The following is a 13,741-nucleotide window of genomic DNA, read 5'->3' on the forward strand; positions in this document are numbered from 1 at the left end:
GTTTTCAACCAAAAATCCCTCATTTGGCATTTCATTCAAATTATATTTATATTTAATGTATTTCATACAGCAACAGTCTGGCCCCATGCATTTCACGGCGGTATCTGAACCAAAAGAAATTGCAGATGAGGAAGAAGAACCGCAAAAAATGGAACCAAAAGTGTTTGATCAGGTAAGAATGTACCTTTGGATGATTCAGGGTCCGAAAAATGTGGTCAGTTGAATTAACTTATTTTCCTTGTAAATTATCTACTTTCTACTTAATATTCTGTGAGGTGCTCCTTATGTAACCAATTGAATGTAACCATTTTGATATAGATCCTGTAGCAGTGTCGCCGATATAGATGGTTTTATTCCAGCCACAAGGATATGTTTCTCTTAAATCCACTATTTGATCTCTGTTAATTTTGTCCTTTTTCTAAGGTGCCTGTAAGCACTCATACAAACAATCCAAAAAATTAATCTTGAATTATTATATGTTTTTTTCTTCCCTTTTTCTTTTCAATCGTGTTTGCTTTTTTTTAAAAAATGAATTTATTAAAATAGAATTGGTTAATGACAATAACAATACTTGACAATGAGATGTGCTGTCGAATATTCATTTACGGTTTCCCTCCAAAATATGCTTCCAGTGTAAAGAAAAAATGCGGCCATTGAAAAAAGTATTGAAGCAATTGAGTGAACCTGATGAAAGTTTAGATGAGAAAGAGCAAGTGGCTTTCATCCGCAGCATCTTGTTAAAGATTGGTGACCATATCAATGTGTGTATGGAAGGATACAGTGATCCTGACAAGATAAAATTCTGGCGGGAGTAAGTTTTTTAAAATCTTGTCCCTTTTTTTTTTCACTTTTCACTTCTTTTCAGTATAAATTTTTTAGTGGGACTGTTTAATCTTCTTTTTTTTTTCTCAGTTGGGAGTCCTGTGCATGCATGTAAATGGGACTTTCTGTAAGTCCCAGATTAGGATCAGCTTGATTGCTCTTAGGATCTACTTCAGTTTTGTTTTTGAACTAGTCCTCCTGATTTTCTCGAGTGCTAATTAAACCTAAATGGTTTAACTTTTACTATCCTATCATCTTCCATTTTCATGGGATTAAAATGGCCCAAAACAGAGGCGAACTCAATTGTAGACCTGCCACCTTCTCTCTAGCATGTCAGGGTGAATCTCATGCTTATAAATGGGCTTGAATTCTTAATACACCTAAATATCAATATGCTTTTTAAAGGGATATTAATGTAGCCTCTAAACAGAAATTAAATAAATAAATGTTAATCAAATTGTTTGGGAATCTTCACTATTATCAATGCATTTGTATTTTACACGACTCCCATTTAATCCCTTTTTAACAGTCAGCTATGGTTGTTTGTCTCCAACTTCACCACCTTGAATCACAACAAGCTGCGCAAATTGTACAAAGGAGCGTGCAAGAAGAGAGATAGTGACCCAAAGAAGAGTGTAAAGAAGTCAAAGAAAGCGGTATGTTTGTGCTCCTCCGTGGTAATTAAGCTCCAAAAGTGTAAACAGTTTTAGTGTATCATATTTAAATCTGAGCATAATGTTTGAGTGTACTCTTGTTATCATATTTACATCTTCATCTAATTTTTAAATTTTGAGTGTGCAGGTGGTTGGATGGGAGCATCACCCTTGAATCATATACCTATGATGTTCGCATGGGTGTATGATCCAATAGTGATGTCGTTTCTTCTTCTCTTTACTAGCCAATCCTGCTTCTTTGGTTTGTGATTGTATTTTTGACAGGAGATATTTTTTTTTCTGTAAATCTTCTGCCTGTTTGTTCTTGGTTATTTATAATTTAGCTTATGATATCTTTAGGTTATGATTTTGATTTACATTTGTACTATTTTTGTTAGATTGCTTGTTTTTTTTTTTGTTTCAGCGGTCTCTCATATAACCTCAATTGTGTTGGAAGAGACCTAAAGCAACAAACAAACAAAAAAAATAATTTTTAAATTTTGAGTGTCAGTGTGATCCTAGTGCTGGGATAACCTAAAAGCTATGAGTACTATTATACATATACTATTTTTAAAAAAAGGAAAACATTATATAACTTTCTACTTTTTTTTTTTAAGGAAAATGACACCAAACAAAAAAGCACTTCAATGAAACGTTCACATGATGGGAACAAAGAAGGAAGTGGTGGGGGTCATCCAAAGAAACCTCATCACTCTGTACATCGCAATGATCGTTCTCATCACTCCCACTCTCATCAAAAAGATGGGTAAGTGTAACTTTCATTTTCTCAATGTCTTTATCTTTAAAATGACAAATAAAACATATCAATGAGTGAAGTAATATTTATTTACACATGTAAACTTGTTCATAACTGCAGTGATGAAAGCATTTGCTTTAACCCAGCTCTCTTAGTCCTCTATGGACAATGAAGATAACCTATTCTGAGCAGTCATATTTAAATAGGGTTATGTTTGCAAGTTGTATAGGAAAACATTTTCGGAATTTTGTTTGGAAAAAAAAATACAAAATGTTAATTTTTTAGTGCGACTGTCATTGATATTGGAATTGTACTACACTGATTCAATCCAGAGTAGCCAAATCCTATTTTGTAGAAATGTTATTTGAAATCGTTTTTTGTATGGGATACACCAATAGCTTGATGTATGACGAAGGATCTTGAGGTTGTTTGTTGATGCCTTTGTATGATTGTTTTATGGATGCCTTTGTTACAAAAGCTTAGCCTTGGTAATTGATGATGTTATTGTCAGAATGTAATAGTAGGCATGAATTAAAATGATGATCTATCCAGTCTTATTGCATTATTTAGTATTATGTAGTTTTAATGATAGGATTCAATCATAAAAAACATATAATTAGAATACTGATATGTCTAATACAATCTATTACATGAATACATTATTATTGTGTTTTGAGAAACTTGTCAAAGTGCTCACAGTAAACTTCATTAAAATCATTCATCAATCCAATTATTTTTCTATCGCCATTAGATCTGTAAATAGCAACCCCAGCAAATCTCATCACCATCAACGTGGTCCTGGCCACCACAATCCTCATTGGTCAGGTGCTGCAAAGGATGGAAGCCAGTTATCCGAAGCAGCGAGCTCTGGGAGTCCTAGTAACAACTGGACACTTGCCAGCCCTCTATCTCGTGCTGAAGATGTGTCCCGCAGCAGGTAAGGATATCTGTGTTTAATATTTGTTCCCCTCAGTGAATGTTTTGCAAATTGATTATTTGTTTTAGATGTTGCTTCATCCACTTTCAATTCCTCAGTTGTATGAATGATGTTTTGATACAATTTTAGAGAAGAAAAGACAGAAAGTGTTTTACTTCTTTTAAGGGTAGAGAAAGCTTAGTTAGAAAAAGTGATATCTTCTATATTTATAGAAAACTCTGACTGTGAACATAATAATCACTGTCATAAATAAAATTACAAGGTTTTGATTGATGATATCTTCCTTTCACTGAACTTTCTATATGAATTTTTTTCCTAGAAAATATACTTTACACTTTCAAAAATTCAAATGGTTTTGACTTTTATCCTTTACTTCTAAAAAAAGAATTTAAAAAAAAGGAAATTTGACCTTGGGTTTCCTAAGATAATTTTATTTATGTAATAAATTTAGAAATTAGAATTTGAATTGCTCTTTGTAACTTTAAATCATGCAAAGTTTATGAAACTTTTAAACGCTTGAATCTGCAATATGTCATTCAAATGTCTTCCTTCAGTTGCTCAATATAAAATGTGGATATGTTCTTTTGGAAATTTTGGGTGTTGAATGTTTTTTTTGTTTGTTTTTTTTTAAATTAAAAAAAAAAAATTTGGTATATTATTTTCGAAGGAGGAAGGAAGGTCACTTTACTATGATTAAGACAAAGTCTTTATTCGATCATTTAACAACGTGTTTGAGACAATAAATTTGTTATTTGAGAAAGTGAATCTACTTAACAGGACATTCATTCGTTGTAATGTATCCAATTCAACAAGACTGATTTTCATCAAATGTTCATAATTTTTTGGATTTTTTTTTTTACTGCACACAAACGTTTTGTTGAATATGTGGTCTTGTTGAATCAGAGGTTGTCGAAATTGAGGGCCATGATAGAGATGGAGGTCCACATTGGACAACATTCAAAAATTTAATTCATTTGGAGAATTGCTTGCTTTTCACAATTTATATTTTTTATTTTGTTAATATGAAAAAAAAAATGATTAAAAGAGGCACAGAATTGATAATATTTACATTTTAAATGTTAACCAATCATTGAAGACAGTGGAATTTGTGAGAATCATTGAGTGTCAAGATTGTTGATGTTGTGAGGTTTCTTTTTTGTTCAATGTGTTTATGAGCACTTATGCATGCTGGATGTTGTCTGGTATTCACAGATACGATAGTTCTGCTAACTCGTACAATCGCCAACATCATCCCCATTCGAACTCATATTCATCTCATCATGATTCCCATCGCCCAGACAGAGGAAATGGTGACCCCAAAGATTCCTATCACAGGTGATAAATGCTTATTAAACATCAACTTCACATCTTTCAGATTTGCTATCACTGCATTGTAATGTCACATTACATTTAGGATTTAAAAACAAACAAAAAATAGATTGAAATGGACATTGAATTGCCCACCTTTTTCTGGTTGTAAACATTAAACGTTTGATGTTAGCAACTAAGTTGCATATAAATTTGACCCCATAAGGCTAATATCGAAATTAGTATTCCAAATTTCCTTCATTCAGACCCTACTACAAAATTCCTCATCAAAATACACTGTTTACTCTACATTATTTAGATGTGATATCTATTTTTTTTTTTCTATGTTGTGTGTGTGTATGTATGTGTATATATGTGATCCTCATTTAAACACAAGCACAGGATTTTAGTTTGTAAGCATTTGAGTCTTGATTTCACTCAGTTTGTGTTCAATCACTTGTTCAACTTCACTGTGACTTATTTTATGTATGGCTGCAGTCGGCTTCATTCTGATTATTTTTATTTTTCTCTGTACCACCTATAATGTTAGATGTATTTTTCTTCTTTGTAATGTTGTGTAGTGGTGTATTTTTATTTGTCAAAACTGTGTTTTTGAGTTATGGTTTCCTTCCTTTCTATCCTATGAAATTAATATTTAATGATAATATTAAATCTTCACATGGCAGATACAGCAATGATCGTCAAGGACCAGGAGGTCAACACTATCATCGGGATTATCGAGGCCGAAATGAACATCGTGCTGGCTATCGTCCTGATCCCCATAGGGGTGAACATTACCGTCCTGAGTATGGTAACCACTACAGGGATCAAGGACCTCCTTCCTCACAGCATTATGGGCGATCAGGGGATGACTGGGGTGGTAGTAACAGGTAAGTGACTTGAAAGACCTTTTGATGATTATAAGCCAAGAGATACTATCAAGGAAATTTTCATTTATTAGTTTTTAAGTTTCAAAATACAATCCAGTTCTCTTAACTGCTTTGGCCATAATATCACTGGGCATAATTAAATAGTATCAAATAATTGTGGTCTTATGAAGAGAATATGTATTGGGCAGATAACAATAAACTTTTCTTGGAAATAGAATGTTTTGAACATTCCATAAGTGAAATGACTTTTCACTCTCCATTGCATACCACCATTGGTCTGAAAGGGAACATTGCAAAAAAGATCTAATGATTTTATCTCATTTACTGTCTTCCACTTCAAACTGCTATTGTCATTTGTCGAGAAATTTAAACTAGGTTTTACCATTATGGTGCATTTTTGTCCTTGAAACAAATTCATCCAAACATCCAATGTTTTCCATTCTCAACCAAGGCATTTTGATTATTTAAAATATCATGACCAGATTGTTTTCTATCAGGGTGGTAAATTTGAGTTTTATTTATAGCGGGATACGAAAGCGTATGCAACAACTCTTTGAAACAATAACATTTTTATTTTCAGTGATCGTAAACGAAGAAGTGATTGGGGTGATCGACCTGACGACCACTATGATTGGGACAATCGCAGAAGTCACAAAGACCCTCGCATGGATTCTAAGTCTCGCTACCCATCATCCACATCCAACCCATCCTCTCACTCTTCACAACCTCCTCCTCCAGGGGAATCTCCTAGCTATTCTCATCATTGACACTAGCTATGCCCCAGGACAGGAAGGACGTCACCTAGATACTCTTATCCCATTTATGAATAAGTCCCATTAAAAATTACCAGGTAAATGGTATAGCCAAGGTGGGATACCTGATTAGGGTTGGCATTTTGTTTTGTGTTCGTTTTTTTTTGTTTTTTTTGACAGTACTTTAATTTTGATTAATGATGATTTGGTTGTTCTTGAAAATTGTTGATGATCTTCCAACCTCCTGTATTATTTTACAGTCTTTGCTGTTGTGAAAGTTTCACATCAGAAAACTTGTTTTAAATGAAAAGTAAGGTTGCTTATTAATTTTTAAAAATTAGCAAGTCTCAATACTATATGAAAGGTTTGTTTATTTTGGTTTTGAGATAGATTTAAACAAACTTATATATTAAAAACTTTTTGTATTATAAATAAGGAGCGTTTCAATTGGTTGCAAATCCTGTCTGAATAATAGTGTCATCTTGTGAAAAAAGTATTTGCCATAATTTAAATGAGCATGGATATAAAAATGGGAATTATATGAGATACATCAAGAAGTTTAATCGCTTGTCAAACCAAAAAGTATTAAGAGTTGATAACTATTCATGATTAAACATTATAATCTCTTCTGTATAAAAGATTGGGTTTTTTAAAAATCTTTTGCGTTGAAATTGACTTCAGATTTCAATTTTAAAAATATTTTAAAATTAAAATTACCTACTGCTCACTGTTCCCATATTTTCATGATTTAAATTACGTACAATTCTCACGTACAGCTTTCAGTTGTCTAATCATGGTAAGACTTAAGTAATATAGTCAAGCTTTCATTCCTTCTTGGTTTCCTCCAGTGCACAATTTTGAACAGCTTTGTTCATCTTAATCCTCGTTCCCCATCCTTCCACAGAGAGTAGGTGAATTCTTTTTTCTTTTTTTTTCCCCATTTATTTTGTAAATAATTGTACATAGTTTCATATTTGGGTTGACAGAGGTTTGATTTATCCACTTTCATCGTTTGTGCTGAACTGCTACTTATTTAGAAGTGATGTTTGTTAAATGAAACCCGCCTTCATGCTTAAGTTTTAAGCAAATAGAATTGAAAAGAGTAAACCCAACCATTCCTATCCGTGATTCCTTCCTGTCGTGGTGGCATTTATAACTCATTCCATCATCATCATCATCAATCATCATTCATTCATTTCGTTCATCAGATTATCCTCTTTCCCTCCATCCATCCATATTATATAATTCACCTTTTATATGAAATGGCAAATTCCAGACATAGTCTCTCAATGTTATTTAACAACTAAGTCATATTCAAATCTCAAAACTTGTCAAGATTTTGTTTGATTGAGCAAAAGGTGAATACTCTAAACCAATTCAATTTCAAGACTTTGTAAGAAAGAATTGCTTAAGGGTCAATCCTCCAGAAAGTATCAAATAAATCCATTAGTGTATTTTGAGGGCCCCTGTATAATAGAGAAACACTTGTCCCTTTTTAAACCATTGTCCTTTAAGACATCTATTGCTGTGGTGGTATTTTATTTTTAGTTAGTTTTGTCTCTCTTAATTTTCTTAGTTTTTGTATGACTGATGGTTTAAAACCCCAAACATTTCTTTTCAAATTTCTAATTTTTATTGGAGAGGCTTAGCGCACTCGTATTTTGTTCTCACATTTTGAAAGACTCACCCTCAGGCTGTCTTATATTTACCGTTATGGCTTGAGAATTGAATAGAACAGCCTCACATATTCTAATGATGCTAGTCTAGATGAAAATCTTGACCAATGAATATAATGGCTGTGAAAAAATAAACACTACATCAGGAGATATTTGTCCGCTAACCCCTCTTCAGTTAATAGGATGGCTGAAAGAATGGATATCTGGGTGGGGTTCCTGGTACCATTTGTGTATATGTGTGTGTGTGTGTGTGTATGTGTGCACTCTTAAAATTTGAGTGTGTTCCTCTTAGTGGAGACCTGTCCTTGTGTCTGGATGAGACATTTAGGTGAAATACTTTCATAGTGTGCTCTTGGAATCTACATCTGTTTCCTATTTGAATTAATTCCCCTTTGTTTCACCTTTTCTTGGGTGCTTTCATTGTTATTCTGGAACTTTTTACTATTCCATTTTCTTACTTTTTACTGGCGCTGATATGACCTTAGTGTGTTGCAAGCGCCGTAAAACCTTTAAAAACTGAAAAAAAAAACCCGAAAAAGAATGAGTTTAGTTGGAATGATTCTCGTTGTATATTTTGTTCTTCTTATAGACTGTTTATATTCGTTTTTGTTTCACACTTTTGCAAGCATTTTGCAGTAATTGCAGATCCATGGGGGTTATGAGAAATTCAAACGTGAAATTTGATTTTTAAAAAAGTTTTTGTGAATATTTTCTTTCAAATGCTTTTTAAAAAATCATATAATGGATTATGCCATGATTTAAAACAAAATTATTTTGGAAGTTGATTGCTCAGAAAACATTTTATATCTTTATCACTGGATTTGTTTTCTTGATAATTCAAAAGTTAACGAACAAGTGCAGCGGTGTAATTTTGAACTATGAAAATGACAGAGTATTGACAATGTTTGGAATCTGCCATATTTGTTGTATTATCTTATTGTGCCAGCTCTTTCACTCTTCTTGATACACAGAATGGTGGATGAAAGGCCAGAAAACAGCAATCCGCATGGGTTTAAGTTCCTAATTAGAGACGTTTTATTATTGTACTAGGCAATTATATCAGAATCAGTAATGCGTCATGATGCAGTGCTAGTTTCTGCAGCAACCTCACGTTCAAAACGTGAAATACAAACATGATTTTTTTTTTAATGACCTGGTCTGTAGAAATTCTTAGTTTCCTATTAATATTAAGTTGAAATAAAGGAATAAACAAAACTAATCAATAGCATTAATTGACGATAGGTCTGTCCTACTGTGACAAAACATCCCATTGTCATTTAAGTCAGACAACTCTTATTTCATATATCGATCCATTAAAATGACCTCACACTGGTCCTAAAAATAAATAAAAATCTTTAACCCGAGATTGCAAGATATTGCAAGAAGTCTGTCCAGGTCTAAGACTTTGTGGCAAGTTAGAGGGTCATCTTAATCGATGAATGACACAAAATTCTGACCCAATGAGATCAGTCCATCATGGAAGGTGATAGAAAAGGTAAATTGTTTATTGCACCTGTTTGATCATAGATCCTCATGGATTGATTTCATTGGTATAGGACTAGTGCTGTTTTGGTAAGAGTTCATGTTAATATTAAACTCAGGAGACTTCTCTTTTTCTTTCTTTCCTTTCCTTTTTTTTTTTTTTTTTTTTTTTTGGTGTGCGGTCTTAAATTAAGGAACATTGGTCAACAAAATTAGACTTAAATTTAATTTTACGTTGTCTACGAATATAAATGTGGAATTGGCTCTAAGCAATTAAGAGTTCAGTATGCAATGATGTGCATAGAACCAATGATTGGACTTAGTCAATCCTTGCTTCAAGTCCTCTCATTGGTTCAGTGTTAAATCCATCATCGAATACGTTTGTTAAAGGTGAGATTTCAAGGTACGATTGAGTTGAGTGGCAAGTGTCAATGGTGGTGTTTTGATGGGTACTTGGTCAATTTTATATACTTAGTTTAAGATGTATTGTTGCTGAATCATGATGACAATGATGTACATAATTTAATTTTACTGTGTTCATTGCGTGAATGTGTGGGTTGGTTTATGAGGTTGATTACATTTGAATGGCTCAAACAAGTACAGTGTAACCTCGGTATAACAGTGATGGTGGGACCAGCCTAAAATCCCTATTATAACTATAACCAAGTCCTGTTATTGCCTAATTTCAAGGGAAATAATCCAAATGGCCTCAATCACCATTTAAAATGATGTAGGATAGACTAGTAGCATTTATGAACTAGGCCTAGCCTAGCTCTCGGTTGCCTTTAGCTGTAGGCTTAGCTGAGCGTAATGTAGGCTAATACATTAGAGTTATTGAGTGGGTACTGCATCCCTGTTATAACCGATAAGGCTCTTAAAAGTCGGCCTGTAAATGTTACTAAAGGCAACTAGGGAGAGAAAAAAAAAATCCCTGGATTTTAAAGACCCCTGCTATAACCGGCTGCCTGCTTTATCCGGAATTGTTATACTTGGGTTTCATTGTAATTGGGAGAGTTTGTGTAAATTGATGGGTATTGGGATACTGAGAGTTTCGATTTAATATTGTAGTTTGCTGGTGCTCATAAAAAAATGTACAAAATGGAATGGTCATGATGTTGTGTTAATATGTGCGTTGTGTGAATGGTTTGACATAAGAATTGGAACAAAATTTGTAAGAAGTGAGAAAGGAATTATAGATGATTAGCGCTGTGGTCTGATTTTTGTTGCAGCCCCAAATCCCTGTTTTCAACTGCTCTTGTTCATGTGAAATTAATACATATATGATAATATTGTTATGTACGATGAATTGAAAAAAATAAAAATAAATTTATTGTTTTGAGATATGTTTTCTTTTTAAAATTTGTTCAATGGTTTGAATTTTGTTAGCTTGCAATTATTTGGTGGGACCGTAGAAATAAGACACTTTGCTCCGTGGTGGGCAAGATAGGTCACATGCTGTCTTCTGTCCCACATACCTTTTCCCCTTTCCATGCTGCTCTCTGTCCTTGTTCTGGATTGCTTGTTTTTCCCCCTGGTCCTGGCGGAGATCCGTCGCTGGGAGGAAGACAGTCAAATGTATTTAAATATTTTTTTTCCATGTAAATTATTTGTTTTGTGTAGATACTCTTATAGTTATTAGTTTAGTTTTGCACACATGTTGAGTGTATCCTTTGCTTGTGTCTTGATGGTAATGTCAAAATAGACACATCGGTGGATTGCTTCGGAATTTTCTGTTCCGTGTTTTAACCAGTTACCTCTTGTTCTTTCGTTGGTGCCTTTAACTTCACATCTACAACTTCCATTACCATCTTCCTTTTTACTAGTACCTGGGTGGGGTTCCCACTCATAGTGAGCAGGGAGGTACTTGCTGTGTCTGCCGTCCCCATGTATATGTCTGTTTTCCAATTGCTTTCGGTCTTTGTCTTGGAATGAGATTACTTGGTTTTGTCCTGACCCTGGCTGGGAGGGAAGTATAGTTTTAGGAGATGATATTTTTTTCCCTTGTAACGCATCTCTCTGTTATGTACTGTTATTTATTCAATTTTAACATATGATTTGTAAATATTTGAGTATATTCCTCTTAGTGGGGCCTTGTGCTAGTATCTGGGTGAGACTTTTATTTTTAGTTGATCTCAAACCAAATACACTGATAATGTTATCTTGGAATCTACATTTGTTCCCTATTTGAGCCATTTCCCTTTGTCTTTATTTTTCCTCAAGTCCTTTTAATTGTACATCTAGAATGTTTTTACTATCCAATTTTTTTCCTTTTTACTGGCACTCTGAGTGGAGTTCCTGACCTCTCATAGTGGGCGGAGAGGTACTAACTGTGTCTTCTATCCCTCTTTAGCTGTTTTCCTATTTGCCTTCTGTCTTTGTCTTGGAATGAGATTACTTGGTTGTGTCCTGGTCCTGGTCGGAGTCCTTGGCTGGGAGGGAAACAGTCAATTGTATAGTTATTGTTTTGGGAGATGATTGTTTTTTTTTGTAAATCATCTCTCTGTTATGTTTTATTATATTTGTTGTTTTGAATGTATAATGCATTTGGGTGTTTTCCTCTTAGTGGGGACCTGTACTCTTGTCTGGATGAACTTTTAGGTGATCTCAAACTAAGTAAACTGATAGTGTGCTCTTGGAATCAACACCTTTTCCCCATTTGTATCATTCCCCTTTGTCTTACGTTATCTTGGGTATTCAAGAACCTTTTACTGGCGCCGTTATGACCCAAATGTGTTGCAAGCGCCGTAAATCCCTTAAATACAATCATTTATACTGGTACTGAAATGACAATAAGTCAAGTGTCGCAAGCTTGACTGGGGTCTTCTGACCTTCCATGTTGAGCAGGAGGTCACTTGCTGTGTCTCCTATCCCCCTATAATATCTGTTTTCCAAGTTGCTTTCTATCCTTGTCTTGAAATGAGATTACTTGGTTTGTCTTGGGGCCCCCTTGGCTGAGAGGGAAGAAGTCAACAGTATTATTAGTTTTGGGGGATTATATTATTTCCTTGTAAATCATGTTATCTGTTAGGTAGGTACTGTAATATTTTTGTTTTGCAAGCATTAATTCCTCTTTGTGAGATTCCATGTTTGTGTCTGGACGAGACTTTTAGGTAATCCTGATCTAAGCACATTGGTTGATAGTGTGCACTTGGCATCTAAATCTGTTCCCTATTCGAGCCATCCCCTTCTTACTTGTTCTCGTGTGCCTATAACAAATCCAGACGTTTTTTTTTTGACAATCCAATTTGTCTTTACTGGCGGTGAAATGAACAAAATGTGTCCTTAAAAATAGTGTGTCGCAGATGCCCTAAAACTCCTAAAACAATCGTAAGACATTTAGTTAGTTAGGCACATTGGAAAGTCTTGACGCCTATTGGATATCTCCGATTGTATTGAACTCACCACTCAAGTATAAAAGACATCAAAATGTGCGTAATTTATTTTTCTATTAGGTTGCCAAATTTTGTTTAGCTGCGATTTCTTGGTTTCAATTGATCTAATTTGAAAGAACCCCTAGTCAAACATGTCGGTCAAAGAAATCACACAAAAAGTATGCAACCAACAGCGTGCTGTGACTGAGTTCTTTACTGCAAAGCAATGTGCATCCTTAAACATTCATAAATGGCTGAAACGTGTTTATGGTGACTCTTGGGTATTCGAACAGTTCAAAGGTGGATTATATGCTTTACTGGAACTGATGATGTCTCCACCAACATTAATGAGCAGGCTCGCAGTGATCGTCCACAAAGTGTATCAACTGCAGCAAATCAACCAAAGAAAGTGACGAACTTAATTGAGCTAATCGCTGGACAAAACAATCTGACATTTCACAAGGGCTTGGAATTCCACGGGGAAGAGATGGATATCGTTTGAGAAATCTTGAGTAGAGAAAGGTATGTGCCCGTTGCTTATCGATGATACTCACACAAACGCATGATCACATTGAAAGAGGAAGTTTTCTTGAAGTCGTAAAACACCCCCCTTACAGATCTGATTTAGCTCCAAGTGACTTTTTCCTTTTCTTAAGACTTGAGAGACATCTCAAGGGGACAAATTTTGGCAGTGATGACGCGTTGCAGGCGAAGTTGACTCGATGGTGTCGAAGTTTTCCACGTTAATTCCTCTTCGATGCGATGCAATGACTGTTGCATCGTTGGCGGCTCTGTGTGGATGGGAACGGTGACTGTGCTGAAATTTTTTAAATGATAGTGATAGACGGAAAGGACACAAACTAAGCTTTGTTTTCATACCGTTATGAATTTCGTATCTATTTTAATTTTGAAAATACAAGAGCCGCGTCAAGACTTTTCATTCTACCCTTGTACAAAAAAGAAAAAAAAAGGCAAACTCTATTGTAGGCTTCCTTGAAAGAAACGAATATAAGAAGTAACATTCAAGTGCTACAAAGCCTTTGTTAGACCTTAACTAGAATATAGAAGCTCTGCCTGGGACCCTCACCGCTGA

At 34.6% G+C, this 13,741-nt stretch overlaps 1 protein-coding gene across 3 annotated transcripts in view; it reads left to right on the forward strand.

The window, feature by feature from the left end:
* LOC144964259 (chromodomain-helicase-DNA-binding protein 1-like) overlaps positions 1–10,616 on the forward strand; it is a 59,385-nt gene extending 48,769 nt beyond the window's left edge. For 2 of the 3 annotated variants that reach the window (XM_078898335.1, XM_078898334.1), the window contains 8 exons: positions 71–172; positions 633–811; positions 1,352–1,478; positions 2,093–2,241; positions 2,984–3,169; positions 4,382–4,504; positions 5,164–5,367; positions 5,948–10,616. In XM_078898335.1, the coding sequence (XP_078754461.1) occupies positions 71–172; positions 633–811; positions 1,352–1,478; positions 2,093–2,241; positions 2,984–3,169; positions 4,382–4,504; positions 5,164–5,367; positions 5,948–6,134 (1,257 nt within the window). In that variant the 3' untranslated portion in view covers positions 6,135–10,616. The remainder of the gene's footprint in view (positions 1–70; positions 173–632; positions 812–1,351; positions 1,479–2,092; positions 2,242–2,983; positions 3,170–4,381; positions 4,505–5,163; positions 5,368–5,947) is intronic. The other variant, XM_078898336.1, reaches the window with a different exon arrangement.
* Positions 10,617–13,741: the final 3,125 nt, after the last annotated feature.

This window comes from Berghia stephanieae, chromosome 2, assembly GCF_034508935.2.
Source record: "Berghia stephanieae isolate SIO BIC M18660-M18661 chromosome 2, UCSD_Bste_1.3, whole genome shotgun sequence".
Lineage (NCBI taxonomy): Eukaryota > Metazoa > Mollusca > Gastropoda > Nudibranchia > Aeolidiidae > Berghia > Berghia stephanieae.